This window comes from Astatotilapia calliptera, chromosome 6 (genome assembly GCF_964374335.1).
Source record: "Astatotilapia calliptera chromosome 6, fAstCal68.1, whole genome shotgun sequence".
NCBI classification, from domain to species: domain Eukaryota; kingdom Metazoa; phylum Chordata; class Actinopteri; order Cichliformes; family Cichlidae; genus Astatotilapia; species Astatotilapia calliptera.
The window spans coordinates 1928053-1944011 of NC_137427.1; the positions used below are offsets into that span (position 1 = coordinate 1928053).

Genomic DNA, 15959 nt, shown 5'->3' on the forward strand with positions numbered 1-15959 from the left:
TGAGTCAGTGAGTCAGTTGGGCTTGTGAATCATGATTCACGAGTCAGTAAAGTGATTCTCGAGTATTGAACGATTCGTTCATGAATCGAACGTCACTAGTACCTGTTTGTCTGTGTCTATATGTCAGGTCGGGTCTTAGACTCCACCTCTCTGGGAACTCCCAGGCCCTTCTGGAGGCCTTTCTCCCCTCACCACACTCCCTGCCGGTGGCTGATGCCCTCAGAGGTCGGTGCGTTGGTGGTTCTTGGTGTCCGGGGCTGGGCGCTCAGGTATGTACCAGGGGGCCTAGGTGCACACAGGTGTTCACTGTTCGTAGACTTAATAACGTGATGGTGTTGTGTTTAGTATGTTGCTCTGGTTTTTTGTTTTGCTTGTTTTCTTTTGTTTTTCTCTCAACAGGTGATCCAGGAGATTTTTTTTCCCCTTTCTCACTGTCCCTCGTCCCTTCTGTTTTTCTTTTCCTTCATCTTTCTCTCTCCCTTTCCTTTCCCTCAGTCATGTCTGTCCCGTCTGTAACAACTGAAAATATAATAAATAATAAAAACAAAGGTTGATCAAATGGACCAATACGGCAATGCCATGATGATCCATTTGGCAAAATAAATCCATTGGGTCTCCTTGTTGGTCTTCAGACAACAATTCTGACGGCTAAAGAACCAAATGGGACAGGCAAAAGGAAAAAAACAAAAACGAATTGAATTGCATTAAATTGAATTAACGAAAAAGGGGATCCGGCTACTCTGTTCAATAAATGATGTTTTACCCCTTTTTCCCAGAAGGCAGGAAAAGGACATTTCACTGTGTCCTTGTCAGGGGCGATTTTAGCCCCAAAGATTTCTTACTTTTTTGACAATATTTGCTGTTTTTGTGACACACTACTAAAAACGATAACATAGATGAAGACAACAGACGATGAGGACAGGGAGGAACAGGGGTTTAAATGCACCAAGGAGACAGTCACAGGGAACTCTGGACAACTGGAGACATTTAAGGATGCAGGGACTGACAGAGACGGGGAGGAAGTCTCATCGTGACGTGTAAAGTTTATTTTGCCTGGCTGGGCAGCTCTCTGGGTGCTCAGCGCCACCAAAGCTCTGATCCTAGAGTCGCCTCTGGTCCTTGTCAAGTAAGCATTTATAAAGAAAGACCTGTTCACAGGGTGCCCCCTGATGGCAACAACAATTAATCGCTGATAAAGTGGACTAACTGAAGGAGAATAACTGTAACATCAAATTCCTTTAAGGAGTGGACTTCCTTTGTATTACTCACTCGCAGTTGTCAGATTAAATTTTTGTGATGACTGGTTTTTACTGATGGACTGCTGTCACTGATGGTGACTAATGAACTAATGGTGAGCAACCCAGTCTTTAAATCCAGCTGGAACCTTTCTCATGGTTTTTCCACCCACTTTCCATTTTCACAGTGAACGATGACTTTGTTCTCTGGACCATAAAACCAGAGGCTCTGATATCTACGGTGCTGTTCTGTGATTTCACTGACCACAGTGATCTCTAACCTGGACTGAAACATGTTACGATACTGGTCTGAGGGGTTTTTGCACTTCCAGGTTCTTTCACTGTGTTTGTTCTTTAGCAGGAGTTTGATTAGAGGAAAGAAACCGGAGTTGTTTTAATGTGGTCGTAGATTTTTGTTGTTGTGACATTGAGTTTTGCCAGCAGGTGGCAGTGGCGGCTCAGATAAATAAGTAACTGGCAAAGTAATCCCTTATTACAAAAGTAATGCAGGCCAGTCAAGGTAATGGAAACCAACACTAAGACAGAACTGCTATTTTGCTGTTTCAGAACACCTGGACGAACGCTGCCTTCCTTCAGTGTGTAAAACAGTGTTGGCATTATTTTAACACATGCTAAGTAATGTCTGTAAATCTTAATTTGTAGGAGTTCTAGAAACAACAGCTTGATCTCTTCAGAAAGTTAAGACGAACTCTGTCAACTAAACTACTTTCAGCAGTAGCTGAATGTCTAATACTGTCATTTAATGATTGACCTATTACTTACTTTGGAGGAGTGTGCCAGGTCCCGTGGGTGTCTTTGTCAGCAAAAGTGCTGCAAAACAGAAAAATTTTAAACAGTTTTTACAAAATCTGCCTTTTTGCTTCTGTGGTTTGGTCCTGGTGTGTGTTTCTCTGTGGCTGTGGATTTTCCACTTTGTTTTTCAACGTTGCAGGTTTGCTGCAGTGTCCTCGATGCACCTCCTCACAGTTCTTACATTTCCCCTGACATTCTCAAACACAGTCTCCCTCAATGATAAACTCTGTCAGAGAACGTTTTTGGGACGTTTTGGAAAATCAAAAATCTGGTGTCGACTGCTCCATTCTGGATGTGCAAAGCTTGCTCAGTCTCATCATCAGATTCAAACTGTAACAGGCTAACAGCAGCAAACTCAGCACAGCTTTATCTCTGACATCACTGAGTGAGTCTTTAGACGGGTCGGTCTCTCTTTAATGTCAGCTGATGTCATCTCTCATAAACAGCTTTTCTAAACATTTAGAAGCTGCGTTTACACATGTAGTGTTACACACTTACTTGTTAGTGTTACTCATCTGTAGTCGCTGAGAAACTGGGAAGATTTGCTAAACTACATGTGTATATATATCAGTTTTACTATGTAAACTGAGTCGGAGCTTTTTAAGACACCTGGAAAAAAAAACATGTTTAATTACCTCATATTAATCAATATATGTAATTATCAATTACTAAGTAATAGTGTATAGCTTTAGTGCAGTTCTTAAGTTTTTAAAAGTAACACTTCAATTTCAAACTACTTCTGAAAAAATCTGTTGTTTCTGCCTTATGGTCAAATATCTATAGTCAATATGTGAGTCACGATGATGAGTTAAAATTTTTGTGGCAGCTGCAAAATAAACCAGCTTCAAATACCATAATTCTGGTAGTTTGTTGGAAATATAAAGAGGATTTAGAACAACTGAGTTTACACACAAAACGTCCCCCATGCAGGACTGAGTGCCATTTTGGGCACATTACTCTTTCTGATATATTTTTTTTAGCATTTTCCACCTTTGGATGGTGTAGAACAGAGACTGCACAGGAAACCAGGGACAGAGTGGGGCTGATTTGACAAGACAGCACCTCATACATGAAACAGAAAATGCCGTCTGATCTGGACTTTAGGCCTCGGTTGGTGACCTCAGGAACACAGCTGCTTTCCCATCGTGCCGTTGCTTAGATTTGTACAGTGGCTTTAACTAGTTTACTGTTTTCATTGGGTTTTTTTAACTTGTTCTTTTGTAGAAGTTGTTCCCGTTTGCTTAATTATAGAGGCACCGGCTCACATTATACTCAGCTTTTTACTTCTCTCACTTGTTTTGTTTGTGACTGCGCTCACTACCTGTGTAGTTTATGTGGTGTAGTTTTACAACATGTTTTCACACACAATAAAGATGTGATGTGTAGACTTCAATTTAGACTTTAATTCAAGGAGATTATAGAAAATACTAAGACCAAAGACTTGCATTTTAGGTTAACTTGTCATTTTAGATGAACTTATTACTTTAATATTATAAGCAGACAATCTTCATATCAAATGCAAGATACAGACGCAAAGAATAGCTACTAGTGACTACTCTCTACTCAAATGTATGGTAGTGGGCCTATGGCAATGATAAAATGTAATTTTTCTTGCTACATTCTCTTCCCACAAATATCCTCAGTCACACAGCATGAGGGTGCAATGGATGGTTTCATGAAGATTAAACGCTGTCACTAGAGCTAAATCCAGGTAAACACCTCTGTCAATATTTACTGATATAGATTGAAGCAGCTCTTCCTCCTCTTACACCCATGGCTTAAAGACATGTTCAAATAAGGGCATGAAGCCATTCAGAGGGTTTGGCCATCATCAGCCTGCCCTCTATAAAGGTGTCTTCTCCGTGTAGCTGCATCCACTGCAGCAGCATCTCGTCCTGAACAGAGCCTTCAGCATCCCTCAGACCTTTCTCCACCACTGCAGGTAACAAAGGTTTAAACTGGCACAATATTGATTGCAACTTAGAGTAAACCACACAGAATATTTTTCACTACGTTCAAGTGATGAGTAAATTTGTCTCTCTTTAAAGACAGATAAAGTAGAAAACAGGCAGACAGATTTTTTTCAGTGTCATTCCAGGAGAAAATAAAAGTTCAGTGAAAATCTGCACTGAAAAAATGTTCAGACTAAGACCAAACTCATGTCTGTGAAACTGAGCCTAAAACTCTCATTTAGTCCTGACATCCTGCAGACTGTGAAATGTTTTTTGTTACAGACACTTGAATTTTTAGACAAACATCTCCTGAAAGAGCAGAGCTGTTAATCTGGTTAATTATGGTGAGTTTTGGAGAATAGTCTGCAGATATTTGGACACTGTTATATATTCACTCATCTAATTTTTCCATCCTTGTTAAACCCACTCAGATGGCTGCTCCTTACTGGGTTTCTGTAGCCGTCCTTGTTTTGATGACCGTTACAAACGGTGAGACTGTTATTGACCCACACCAGCTCGCACCAATTGTACAAGACATTCTGAACAGGTGAGTGAACGTTCTGTGAAATACAGAAGAAAAACTGAACATGATGATGATGATGATGTTTACAGCAGCTGTTTTTAACAAACAAACTGTAGCAAGGTGTGAAAATGAATACAGAGTAACATGTGGCTAATATGCTATTAAAAGCTGTATCACACTGTGTTGAGCAGTGCAGTGTCAACTCAAAGGGAAAATATTGTTTACTTCTCTGGAAACACATCCATACACAATACATCCTGTTAGAAAGTCCTCCTGTCCGGTCATGCGTTACCTGTGTAACCCCTGGTCAGCTTCTCTTTCCAGCGCTGTGTAAATAAAACTCTCTGGACTCGAAGTGGGTAGAGCTCAGGCGTGATTTATTCCCCTTTTTGCGGGTCTCTGCAATAACATGGGACATGAATAACCATGGGTTTCAGCAACAGGATTCCGCCCAAACACAGCGAAAGCTTCATTGCTACTAACTATAGGCTTATGATCGTATAGTGGAACTCTTAGTTTTCCCAAATAAATAAAAACAAATATTGATTGAAAAATAAAATGGCAACAATACTTATCACGGAAAATAAAATAGAAACATTACTGCGTTGTGGTTTAGATAACAAAAGAAAAATTAATTCACTTAAATGCACATTCATGTAAATATAAATAAACCAAAGCCAAAATTCCCTTTTACGTACAATAGTAAATGGAACAATGCTGCCATCTACTGGGCAAACTTAATAAGCAATATGTCTTAAACAGAATTAGCCTGCAGCTCAACCATATACATGTTTCAAAGTACCTGCAATAACATGGGACATGAATAACCATGGGTTTCAGCAACAGGATTCCGCCCAAACTATTGAGAGAAGTTTCAAAATTATTAGACACGACAGCCTCCTCTAGCTGTTAGCCGCTAGCTCCACGTGTCCATTTTTCCTACCGTCTAATCTATTAACTGCAAAACACGGTCATAAACCTGAAATCTACTCAAATACTGCCGTATGGGCAGTTCATGCAATTAGTGCACTGTCATATTAGCTTCAATGAGGATTTTCAAATATGTTTTAAACTCATGCTCTGTGAGAGCGGACGGAGAGGAACTTACCACAGCGAAAGCTTCATTGCTACTAACGATAGGCTTAGGGGGTAGCCCGTTTACCAGTAGCAGACTACCGCTGCGGATTTTCAAAATAAAAGTTCCAAAATAAACCCATGGTTGCAATCCCAAGTTTAACAGGAATTTAACAACAACAAAACCATATCCATTCTTTTACATCGTTACATACACCCCCCTTAAATTCTGTTAAACTCCAAACCAGTTCAAGGGAGTATCAAGGGCCAGAAACAAAAGAACTATGAACAGCAGGTGCTTCGGGGTAAAATCGATACACTAATATTAATCATTGTCGATACAGAATCCTTTTATATAAAAGTGTCGAGACATTGGGTGGTACCAAGCCCAATACCTTCAACAGACTAGAGAAGATGCCATCTACACCTCCTTAACATCACATATAAGAGCACCCGAAATAATACTCCAAATCACATCCTGGACCACACAAAAAAATAAGTCGAAAGATACATGAAACCAAGTCAATTCCCTCAGAGCTAAAACATACTAGTCAGAAATGCAAAAACTGACCCTGAAACAGAAGAAGTTTCCTCAACTTTCTGCGCTGCCATCTCACAAATCAGTCTCTTGGGAGGCCTAACACTTCTCCCATACCTAGTGATAGCTAACCCATCCATGCCCGCCTGAATACTCTGAGGCTGTGTGCAAATAGCAAGATCTAAGTCAACATCAGCCATGGGAACTACAGGAGCCACGGCAACAGGTTCAGAGCCTTGACGGAGAGCAGCATCACTGCTCACGGGAGCAAGCAAGGGGAATTCACTAATGGAGTTTTCAAACACTTCAGCATTAACTTCAGGGGGTGGGTCCTCCGCTGCGATAGAGCCACTGCTGGGGTCCACATCGCAGAGGGAACCTTCAACTTCCACCGGCTCATCATTAGCGAGACCCTGTATCTCTGGCGTTTTCAGCAGCCAGTCCAGTGTCCTGTCATGATGATCCATCTGTGTTGACCTCACAGACCCTTGGTCATCTCCACTGTTCGGGTTCCCTCCGTCCAAGTCAGCACGGGAGGCCAGACTCCCTTCCACACCTAAGCCCAGGAAGTTAACAGGGAGAAGGAGGTTCCTGTGTACAACTCTTTCCTTGCCTGTGTGGCTCTCTCTTATCCTGTACACATTGAGCCCAGACCTAACTGACACAACATCATAAGGCGTGGGATCCCACTTGTCGGCTAACTTTCTTTTTCCCCTTTCACCACGATTGGCCAACAACACTCTATCACCTACAGCCAGAGGTGAGCCTTTGACTTTGCGGTTGTAGAGTCTGGCATGGCGCGCTTGCTCGTGAAAAGCGTGGTTCTGGGCAATCTGTGAGGCATCAAACAGGTCTTTCCGCAACCGTGAGACAAACTCATGGTGGCTGATCACATCATCATTTTGCAGCACATGTTGGAACATCATGTCAACAGGGAGCCGTGGGACTCGCCCAAACATGACATAAAAGGGGGCCAAACCAGTCGTCTCATGCACTGTGCAATTGTAGCAGAACGTGAGAGTGCGTAACATCTGAGGCCACCTAGCCTTGGCTGTAGAAGGGAGAGTCCTCAGCATATTCCCAAGTGTCCTGTTGAACCGTTCAGTGACCCCATTGCCCATAGGATGATATGGCGTAGTATGCGATTTCTGCACACCTGCCATCTCTAAGAGGTCAAATTCAAATTCAAATTCTAATTTTATTTGTCACACACACACAACCATACACAGTATGACATGGGGGTGAAATGCTTGTAGCTGTACAATGCCCGACCATTAATTAATTAACCATTAGGTCCTTCAACAGTCTGCTCTCAAAGTTTGATCCCTGATCCGAATGAATCCTCTTGGGAAAGCCATAAACACAAAAGAAATCATCCCACAACCTGCGTGCGACATGTTTTGCGGATCGCTTACTTGATCAGTGGTGTGATGTCACAGCATACGTTCATTCACAGTGGAACTGTGCCCCCTTGTGGTGACGACTAACATACTGCGTCCCAGTTAAACAACAACAACAATAATGCACTCCAACACGTTTCAAAACCTGAGTACACAAATCGAATATCTCATCACACTGGACTGTAACACAGATCAGCCTCTGTTTAACTCTGTCCAAACTCTCAGGGAAACAAACCAACATTGTTGTGGTTTCATGTAAATCTTTCCAAGTGAAATCAACATCAGAACCTGTGTGTGTGTCTTTTGGCAGGTACACACCTAGCTACGGTGCAGACGACAACAGGTCAGTAACAAAGGTTTACTTTAATCTGAAACACAGTACTTACAGTGTGCTTTATAGTAACGTGGCAGAAACAGAGATCATTAGAGCTACATGTAGAAGCAGAGACTGAAAGAACAAATGCAGCATTACATACTCACTGTTATTTGTAACTGGATGTTTAAGTTGTTCTCAATTTCAGGGCTTAAAAAAATCCAAAAAAAGAAATAGACTGGTTTCCTCAGCAAAATGAGACTGAACTCACTTTGTCTGGTTTAACACTCTGGATACTTGAATCTGCACATTAGAAAGAAAACGTTTTACAGGTGAATATTCTGTTTACTTGACAGACAGTTTCCCATGTTCAGTGTGGCCGTGAGCGTCCCACGCAATAAAGACAAGTTTGATATGAACAAAGTCACTGATGATGATGGTGAAGCTGTGAGGACGAAGATTCTAAACTGTGACGTATACATAGGTAACAGAGTGATGGCAGCCACAGTGCTGAGATGGCCTAATGTTCAATATCAGTGTCCTAATGCTCCTGTACAGTGGCCTGATGTTTTGAAAGGATGCCGTGGAAAGATAAACACATGGGCTGATATAAAAAAATTTAATTGTGAAAATGAAATCCTGTTTGCTCAGGCTGCTCATGCTGAGTCCCGAACCCTGGACTATTTCAAAGAAAACGACAAAATTAGGAAAAACTCCAAAGATGATCTGATGGTTTTCTACGTCCGTGCCTCCCCATGTGGTGAAACATGTACCGACCCAGGCAACGATCGGAATATTCTCAGTAAAATACCAGCGATAAGGAACTGGAAGAATTATGTTGTTGTGTTTTCAGATGTATTTAGACCTGATGATAATAATAATAATCGTGTGAATGAACTGCGTGGATCACTTGAGAGGCTTGGGGACGCAATCGCAGAAGAAGGGACAAAGGAGGAAGATAAAAGGTCAAATGGTCTAAAGCATATATTCCGATGCTACAGGCAGCAAAATATGGATGAAATGAAGTGTCTTATCTGCAATACCAATGGTGCTGTTGCACTTAAATGTATTTCAAATGTTTAGCAACCAAGGGGAGAAAGAGAATAAGACCAAGAAGAAGAGTAACATGCAGAGAGGAAGATCCATCCATGTCTAACTTTAAATGTGTGTGTTCGTCACAGCAAGATTAACATGTGCTCCTGAAATCACAGCTGCATCGTGCACTCTGGTCATTCTGGTCCACGATACTGTCGGCGCCTCTGATTGTGTGAACTGAAACACAAACAGTGTGTGTAGAGTGTAATCCATTATAGCCTCTGATACTGTCTCTGATTAAAGCTTAATAAGCTGCATTAAAACATGTCACAGCTTGGATCTGGTCTGTCCTTCTTTCAAAGCTCGATGTTGTATTTTCTGTTTCTATGATTGAATATGAAGTCTGAGGTAAAGATGCTGCAGGTTTCCTATTCATGGGTCACTCCACAGAAACTCTGTCATACAAACTGTCGGCTCCCAAATTTGAAAGCCAACACGATAACCTCCTCCAGCCAGCGGTGTGGAGATCCAGCTTTTTAGATCCAATTACAATCAAATCACTCAAAAAGATCCTCTGGAAACAGCAGAGTTATTGAAACAGAATAAACAGAATCACATGAACACTGAAACATTACAACACAAAGCAAAGCAAGCTGAGAAAAGCCCGAGTCTAGAGCCCCGATGTCACCTCTGACCCTCCATACCTCCTGCAGCTGCTGATGGGTAACTTCCCCTCGTCATCCAGACAAAAACAACAGATGCAGGTCAGGGGTCGGGCCGGGCACCATCTTCAGGTGGGCCAGCTTTGCTTTGTCACAGTCGGCCATAACATGAAGTTACACATCAGTCCTAATTATTAAATCTCACTACAAGCAGTGCAAATCAACAGGTGGCATAAACTTATCATATACATGTGAATAATACTTGACCAAAGTTTATGGGTCATGACACAAACCATTTGATAGCTGTTCCCAGGACTGCGCTCTTCTGGACAGAGATCTCCGATGTTGTTCCCGGGATCTGCTGGGGCCACTCGCCTAGCTTGGGAGTCACCGCACCTAGTGCTCCGATTACCACGGGGACCACCGTTACCTTCACCCTCCACATCTTCTCCATCTCTTCTCTGAGCCCTTGGTATTTCTCCAGCTTCTCGTGTTCCTTCTTCCTGATATTGCTGTCATTGGGAACCGCTACATCGATCACTACGGCCGTCTTCTTCTGTTTGTCTACCACCACTATGTCCGGTTGGTTAGCCACCACCATTTTGTCCGTCTGTATCTGGAAGTCCCACAGGATCTTAGCTCGGTCATTCTCCACCACCCTTGGGGGCATCTCCCATTTTGACCTCGGGACTTCCAGGTTATACTCGGCACAGATGTTCCTGTACACTATGCCGGCCACTTGGTTATGGCGTTCCATGTATGCCTTGCCTGCTAGCATCTTGCACCCTGCTGTTATGTGCTGGATTGTCTCTGGGGCATCTTTACACAGCCGGCACCTGGGGTCTTGCCTGGTGTGATAGACCCCAGCCTCTATGGATCTTGTGCTCAGAGCTTGTTCTTGTGCTGCCATGATGGTTCCTCGTCTTCCTCCTCTTTCTTGGACTTATGCTGCCTGAGGTATTCACTGAGCACACGGACGGTCGTGGCCATCTTACTGATGCATTCGTGGATGTTCGTTGTCTCATCCTGGACTGTGGTGCTGACACTCACCAGTCCCCGGCCTCCTTCCTTCCACTTAGCGTACAGCCTCAGGGTGCTGGACTTGGGGTGAAACCCTCCATGCAGGGTCAGGAGCTTCCAGGTCATCAAAAAAATCCACAACAAAACCTGCTTAAATTGTTCCCTTCTTATAAATCTCACACTTTTCATGGTAACAACTAGCTTCATCTGCATTGATTACATGATTAAATATTTTTCTCACTTTTCTGCTTCAAAATAAAACCATTATTAGCCACACAAGCCTCTCCACCACAGTGAAATAGCGACTCCATGTCCAAGTAGCTTTAGCATGTGTTCATGCTGCTGTTTGTTTGCTGTTGTTCGTGTCAGAGTTTGGGCTCGTCTTTCTTACTGATGCTAACAAGCTCATGACATGTATTTGTGTATTTATGGTGCTGGAGGATATAAAATACTAAAGTTGATGAATGAGGTTCATCTGGTAGTAACTACTTCACTGTTTCTCTGGTTTGTTGGATGTATGATGGCAGTAATGTGGTTTATTGTTAGAAAACTGGAGGCTGGAACAAATTTCAGAGGGCTGAAGCTTCCAGCTCATAACCAGGCACCAACACACAGTCTGATATGAGGTCTCCAGCAGGAGGAGGACAGGACACTAACTTTCACATCACAGGAGCTGCTCAGCTGACACTGCAGGAGGCGGAGCTCCACAGGTTACAGGTAGTGATCCAGAAGCACTTTTACTCTGACACACGCTCAGTTCAAACACCTGTTGGGCTCTTCGCTTTCTCTTTTCTTTTCAAACAAACGTTAGTGTGAGTTTGTCAGAGTTCCCCATCAACACAGCAGAGCGTCTGTGGTGAGTACGGCTCGTGTCTTTAAGCATTCATGAAAACAAAGCTGATCTTTGCATCTTTTAGCTTCTCAAACAGATTTTTTCCTGATGGAATATTTCATGCAGATTTCAGACTTTGTATTTTAGTTCATTGCATCATGTAGAGCTCAGTAAACTCATTTATCTTAAAGCAAACCTGTTTGAAGGCTCATATTTCAGCCGCTCACCCTGAGCTCACTCTGTCATGTTTGCTTAGCTTTCACAAGACTTGTTGAAACTGCTTCATGAGCTCAATAATACACAAACACTGTGGCAGTCTGCTGTCACACACATTTAGCACAAGTTAAAGGGAAGTAACAATACAACAGAACGAGGAAAGGTTGTTGGATATGAGTCTTTGTGTGGATGAAGTTTCAGAAATATTTGTAAAAATCAGCTGTTAAAAGTCTTATGCAATAATTTTTAGTGTAAGTCTTAAATCAGTTTATTCTAAATGTTTTCATTCAGAGGAAATTAAGCAGAAACATCCTGTCGGCTTCAACAGGTTTGATAACAGGTGTAAACTGGTCGTTCACTCAGATCCATGAAGACGTTTCCAGCAGTAACAAATAAACACAAACATGCAAACAGCTGTGTAAACATCTTAGACACTTTTTAATATTCCTGACATCTTTCCCGTCTCAGTGTCCAAACATGGCTGCTGCCGCCCGTTTGCTGACTGAAGATCAGCTTCTGTGCTTCATCTGTCTGGATGTGTTCACCGATCCGGTCAGCACGCCGTGTGGACACAACTTCTGCAAAGCCTGCATGTGTAAATACGCAGATCCTGACGTCTCGTTCCAGTGTCCCGTCTGCATGAAGATGCTCTACCCAAAGCCCGAGCTGCAGGTCAACACTCTGATCTCTGAGATGGTCGAGGCCTTCAGACGCTCAGAGCAACGGCCAGGTAGACGGGTGGAGGTTCGCCATGGGGAAGGCTTCAAACTGATGGCGATTGTCTGCATGGTCTGCCTTTCATTACTTTGGGACTGCGTGAAATTCAATCATCCTCTGGAGGAAATGAGTAAAGGAGAGAAACTGGTGAAGATGGAGGCTGAAATCCAGCAGACGATCGAGGAGATGCGACTGAAGATTGAGGAGCTCAAACGCTCAGTGGAGCTCGGTAAAGAGGACGCAGACAGAGAGATGACAGATGGTGCTCGGGTCTTTGCTGCTCTGAAGAAGTATGTCGAGAAACTCACGGAGACCATCAGAGAGAAGCAGAGACAAACAGAGCTGCAGGCTGAAGGCTTCATCAGAAAGATGGAGCAGGACATCCGTGAGCTGAAGAAGAGGAAGACGGAGGTGGAGCTGCTCTCTGTGCTTCAGCTGGAGGAGCCACTCTCTGAGGAGATGAAGAAGAAAGTACCCAAGATGCTCACCAGGTTCGAGCTGAGGTGGGTCCAGAGCTACGCAGTGGACGTGACGTTTGATCCAGACACAGCAAATCCTTACCTCGTCCTGTCTGATGATGGGAAACAAGTTCACGATAGTGACGTGAGGCAGAAGCTTCCAGACAACCCAGAGAGATTTTCTTACTGCATCAATGTTTTAGGAGAGCAGAGTTTTTCTTCTGGCAGATTTTACTTTGAGGTTCAGGTTAAAGGAAAGACCGAGTGGACTGTGGGAGTGGCCACAGAGTCGACCAACAGGAAGGCTCAAATCACACTGAGTCCTGGGGACGGTTTCTGGACTCTGAGGCTGAGAGACGGATACGAGTACAAAGCTAAGGCTGACCCTGATGTCGCTCTCTCTCTCCGGTCTGGTCCTGAGGGGGTGGGGGTGTTTGTGGACTATGACGAGGGTCGGGTCTCCTTTTATGACGTGGATACTGCAGCTCTGATCTACTCCTTTACTGGCTGCTCCTTCACTCAGAAGCTCCACCCATTCTTCAGTCCCGGTCTGAATGATGATGGTAGAAACTCTGCACCGCTAATCATCACCCCCATTGATTAGACCGGCCCCACAGCACCAGAGTAATAAGGTCAGGTTTCCCAGCCTTATCCTACACCACACTGTGAACTTGAAGCTCCTGTTGCTCGGTGCATCCTCTGGTATTCCAGTAAAAGAATACTTGGATTACTTGTGTTTCCTCGAGTTTCTATAAGTAGAATGGGAGGCAGCTCCCAGTTTGGCCGAGTGAAAGATAAGCAAAGATTATTTGTGAGTTATGTAAAGCTACTCTAGAAATGCAGAGCTGATTGGGTCAAACCAACTAACTTCTTTTTGTCTTCTTCTTCACATTAAATCAATAATCCGACGCTTCCTGTTTATGTCACTGATTTTATTTAGAGATGTTATTTCATTATTCATGTTTCCACCCACGCAGGTCATGCTACTGCCAGGAATAACACACACCTGACTGATAGCATTTAGCCTCTGGGAGGTTTAAATGCCACAGATTCATTTTCCCCTGAACGGCACATTTGTTAACAGAGGCCAATAACTCATATATTTTTAATACCTGAGCTGTGGGAACGACACTTTAACCTCATCAGCACGGCTGGTGTTAGAAGCCTGCAGCCTTTCTAGTTTGAAGAGCAGCTGACTCAGCTAAGACAGAACCAGTGACCTGAGATTTTATTTAACTTTATTAACGAGCATTTATCATAGCAGAAGATTCCCGTCAGTGAAGAATTCATTCCTCACTCCAGTTTCATTCAGTTTCAGACTTGTTCAAGCAACAGAAGTAAAATCGAAAGATTGCAGCAGATGAGCCAAAATATGACAGGAAGCCTTCCAAACATCTGATTCCTGTCATATTAAAGCTCGTCTGTTCTGCCTTGTTTTCATCTCTGTCAGCTCTGAAACGCTACAGCGGTGGAAGTTCACAAAGTTTGAAATGTGTCTTTGTTAAAGTCATCGCTGTGAGCCGAGAGCTCGGGCTGCTGTGTGCTGCATCCTGTGATCTGCTTATTAGAATGAAGTCACTGATGGATGCTGCAGTTTGGAGCCGACTGAAAGGTTCATCAGCATTTCCATGTCAGACTCAGAGAGAGTCAGCACACTCTCCCTCCATCGTGAAATAAACTCCCAGGTATTCCCCCTCAGTGTGGACTGTCACAGCAAGTGGAAATGTCCTGTGATAGAAGAGGAACTTTTCCATAAGCAGGTGAGTTAGAAGGAGCCCCTCACTGATAATACACCTGCAGAGCAGCTCGCATCACTGCACGGGGAAACCGGTACTTCCAGTAATGTAAACTGGTTTTCTGTTAGTCAATGGGGGAGGATCCTCACAGGTAAAGGCAAACATTTAGAGCTTTTACACAGAGCACCTTATAGCAACGTGACGCAGCCACGGACATCCACACTTTCTCTTCACACACAAACCCGTTTTTCTTGTGTTCACAGAACAGCTGGTTGTTTATTTAGTCAAAAAGGCTGAACTCATGGAGGAGGCGTCCAAAATATTTTACCCAGTCTGGTGTTTATTCCTCCATCTAGTGGCCGATTAGACTTACTGCAGGACGTTTGCTGGTTTCGACTCAGACTCGTGTCTGAGGAGAGCGAGTCTGGAGTCATTTATGTGAATGATTTCGTTTCCGGCCACTCGGTGCTTTTGGGTCTGACAACAGAAACAAGAGATTTGAAAACCACCTGGTGGGAGGAGTCTTCATCTCCTCTGTGAGATTCAGACGTTCGGGTCAGAATCTGGTGTGAAGAACATGAGTTGGTGGTGTTTCATGGGATGGATCTTTCGCTGGAACACTTTGGGCCCTCCAGCACCTCCTGAGCATCGTTTTAACAGCACGACCTACTCGTGTGTTGTTCCTGACCGTGGCCACAATGTAGCATCCTCTGCTGGCTGCTTCCAGGACGGCGCACGCATCTCACAGCACCTCAGACGGTTTCTGGAACCTCACGATGAGTTTGCTGTGCTCAGACGGCCTCCACAGTCCACAGAGGTGGAACGACAGCTTCACATCATGTATATCTGTGTGATGGTATCATGTCAACATGGATCAGCGTGTCAGAGGAATGTTTGCAGCACTCAGTGAGTTTGTGCCACGAAGGACTGAAGAGGCTTTTCAAGGAGGGTCCAACCTGGTACCAGCAAGGTGTACCTAATAAAGTGGCCTACAAGCATATACACAAAAATGAAAAGTGCGTGAAAGTTTCTCATAATTCCTGGTGTGAACTGGTGGAGATCATGTTGTGAGCTGCGTTTCTCTGCTTCACTGAGAGTAAAAAGAGTCGGGAGGCTTCACTGCAGCTGTAAGGCCCGCTGCACGTGCACGAGCACGTAAACGCATGCACGAGCACTTATACGGAGAAGAATTTTTGTTTTATTTAATCCAACATAAAAACTTTCAGTCTGTTCGCCACAAACAGGTTTAATCGCAGCTGTAAATCAGTGCATTCGTAGTGTATTTGTGCAGCATGTTGTTGAGCGGCTCTCGCTGCATTCATGCGAGTGTGTAAAACTTTGATTCCCGTCGCCCCCGGGGGGCTGTCAGGCGCTGAAATGAAAGCACGTTTGACTTTGTTGGAACTTGTCGGATGAAGCTGTGAGTCACACAAAG

General features: G+C 43.7%; 2 protein-coding genes and 1 long non-coding RNA gene across 7 annotated transcripts; 2 read left to right on the forward strand and 1 right to left on the reverse strand.

The window, feature by feature from the left end:
- The first annotated feature begins 276 nt into the window (after window positions 1-276).
- On the forward strand, window positions 277-9222 carry LOC113023555 (uncharacterized). 3 transcript variants are annotated; one of them, XR_013909400.1, is made up of 6 exons: window positions 277-3759; window positions 3917-3990; window positions 4283-4344; window positions 4432-4547; window positions 7846-7878; window positions 8205-9222. It is a non-coding gene; the product is annotated as an uncharacterized LOC113023555 (long non-coding RNA). The 3 variants fall into 3 exon arrangements; XR_013909399.1 differs by having other exon boundaries at window positions 277-3990; XR_013909401.1 differs by lacking the exon at window positions 4283-4344.
- LOC113023556 (uncharacterized) lies at window positions 3432-7298 on the reverse strand. The gene is made up of 2 exons (XM_080302301.1): window positions 5326-7298; window positions 3432-4908 (listed from the first exon to the last, which is right to left on the reverse strand). The coding sequence occupies exon 1, from the start codon at window positions 7296-7298 to the stop codon at window positions 6135-6137; it is 1164 nt and encodes a 387-aa protein (XP_080158427.1). The 3' UTR covers window positions 3432-4908; window positions 5326-6134.
- A 1243-nt stretch (window positions 9223-10465) lies between the features above and the next one.
- On the forward strand, window positions 10466-13696 carry LOC145419239 (E3 ubiquitin-protein ligase TRIM21-like). 3 transcript variants are annotated; one of them, XM_026169643.2, is made up of 3 exons: window positions 10466-10755; window positions 11112-11282; window positions 12082-13696. In XM_026169643.2, exons 2-3 carry the CDS (start codon window positions 11187-11189, stop codon window positions 13390-13392), a joined length of 1407 nt encoding a protein of 468 aa, XP_026025428.2. In that variant the 5' UTR covers window positions 10466-10755; window positions 11112-11186; the 3' UTR covers window positions 13393-13696. The 3 variants fall into 3 exon arrangements, with proteins under 3 accessions (XP_026025428.2, XP_026025430.2, XP_080158422.1); XM_026169645.2 differs by having other exon boundaries at window positions 10527-11421; XM_080302296.1 differs by having other exon boundaries at window positions 10527-11282.
- Window positions 13697-15959: the final 2263 nt, after the last annotated feature.

Excerpts from the sequence above, each read along its gene's own strand:
- LOC113023556 (XM_080302301.1), bottom strand. The coding sequence starts at position 7,298 with ATGGCAGGTGTGCAGAAATCGCATACTACGCCATATCATCCTATGGGC.
- LOC145419239 (XM_026169643.2), top strand. The coding sequence starts at position 11,187 with ATGAGGTCTCCAGCAGGAGGAGGACAGGACACTAACTTTCACATCACA. Across the intron at positions 11,283-12,081 it reads CGGAGCTCCACAGGTTACAG|TGTCCAAACATGGCTGCTGC; the intron begins GTAGTGATCCAG and ends TTCCCGTCTCAG.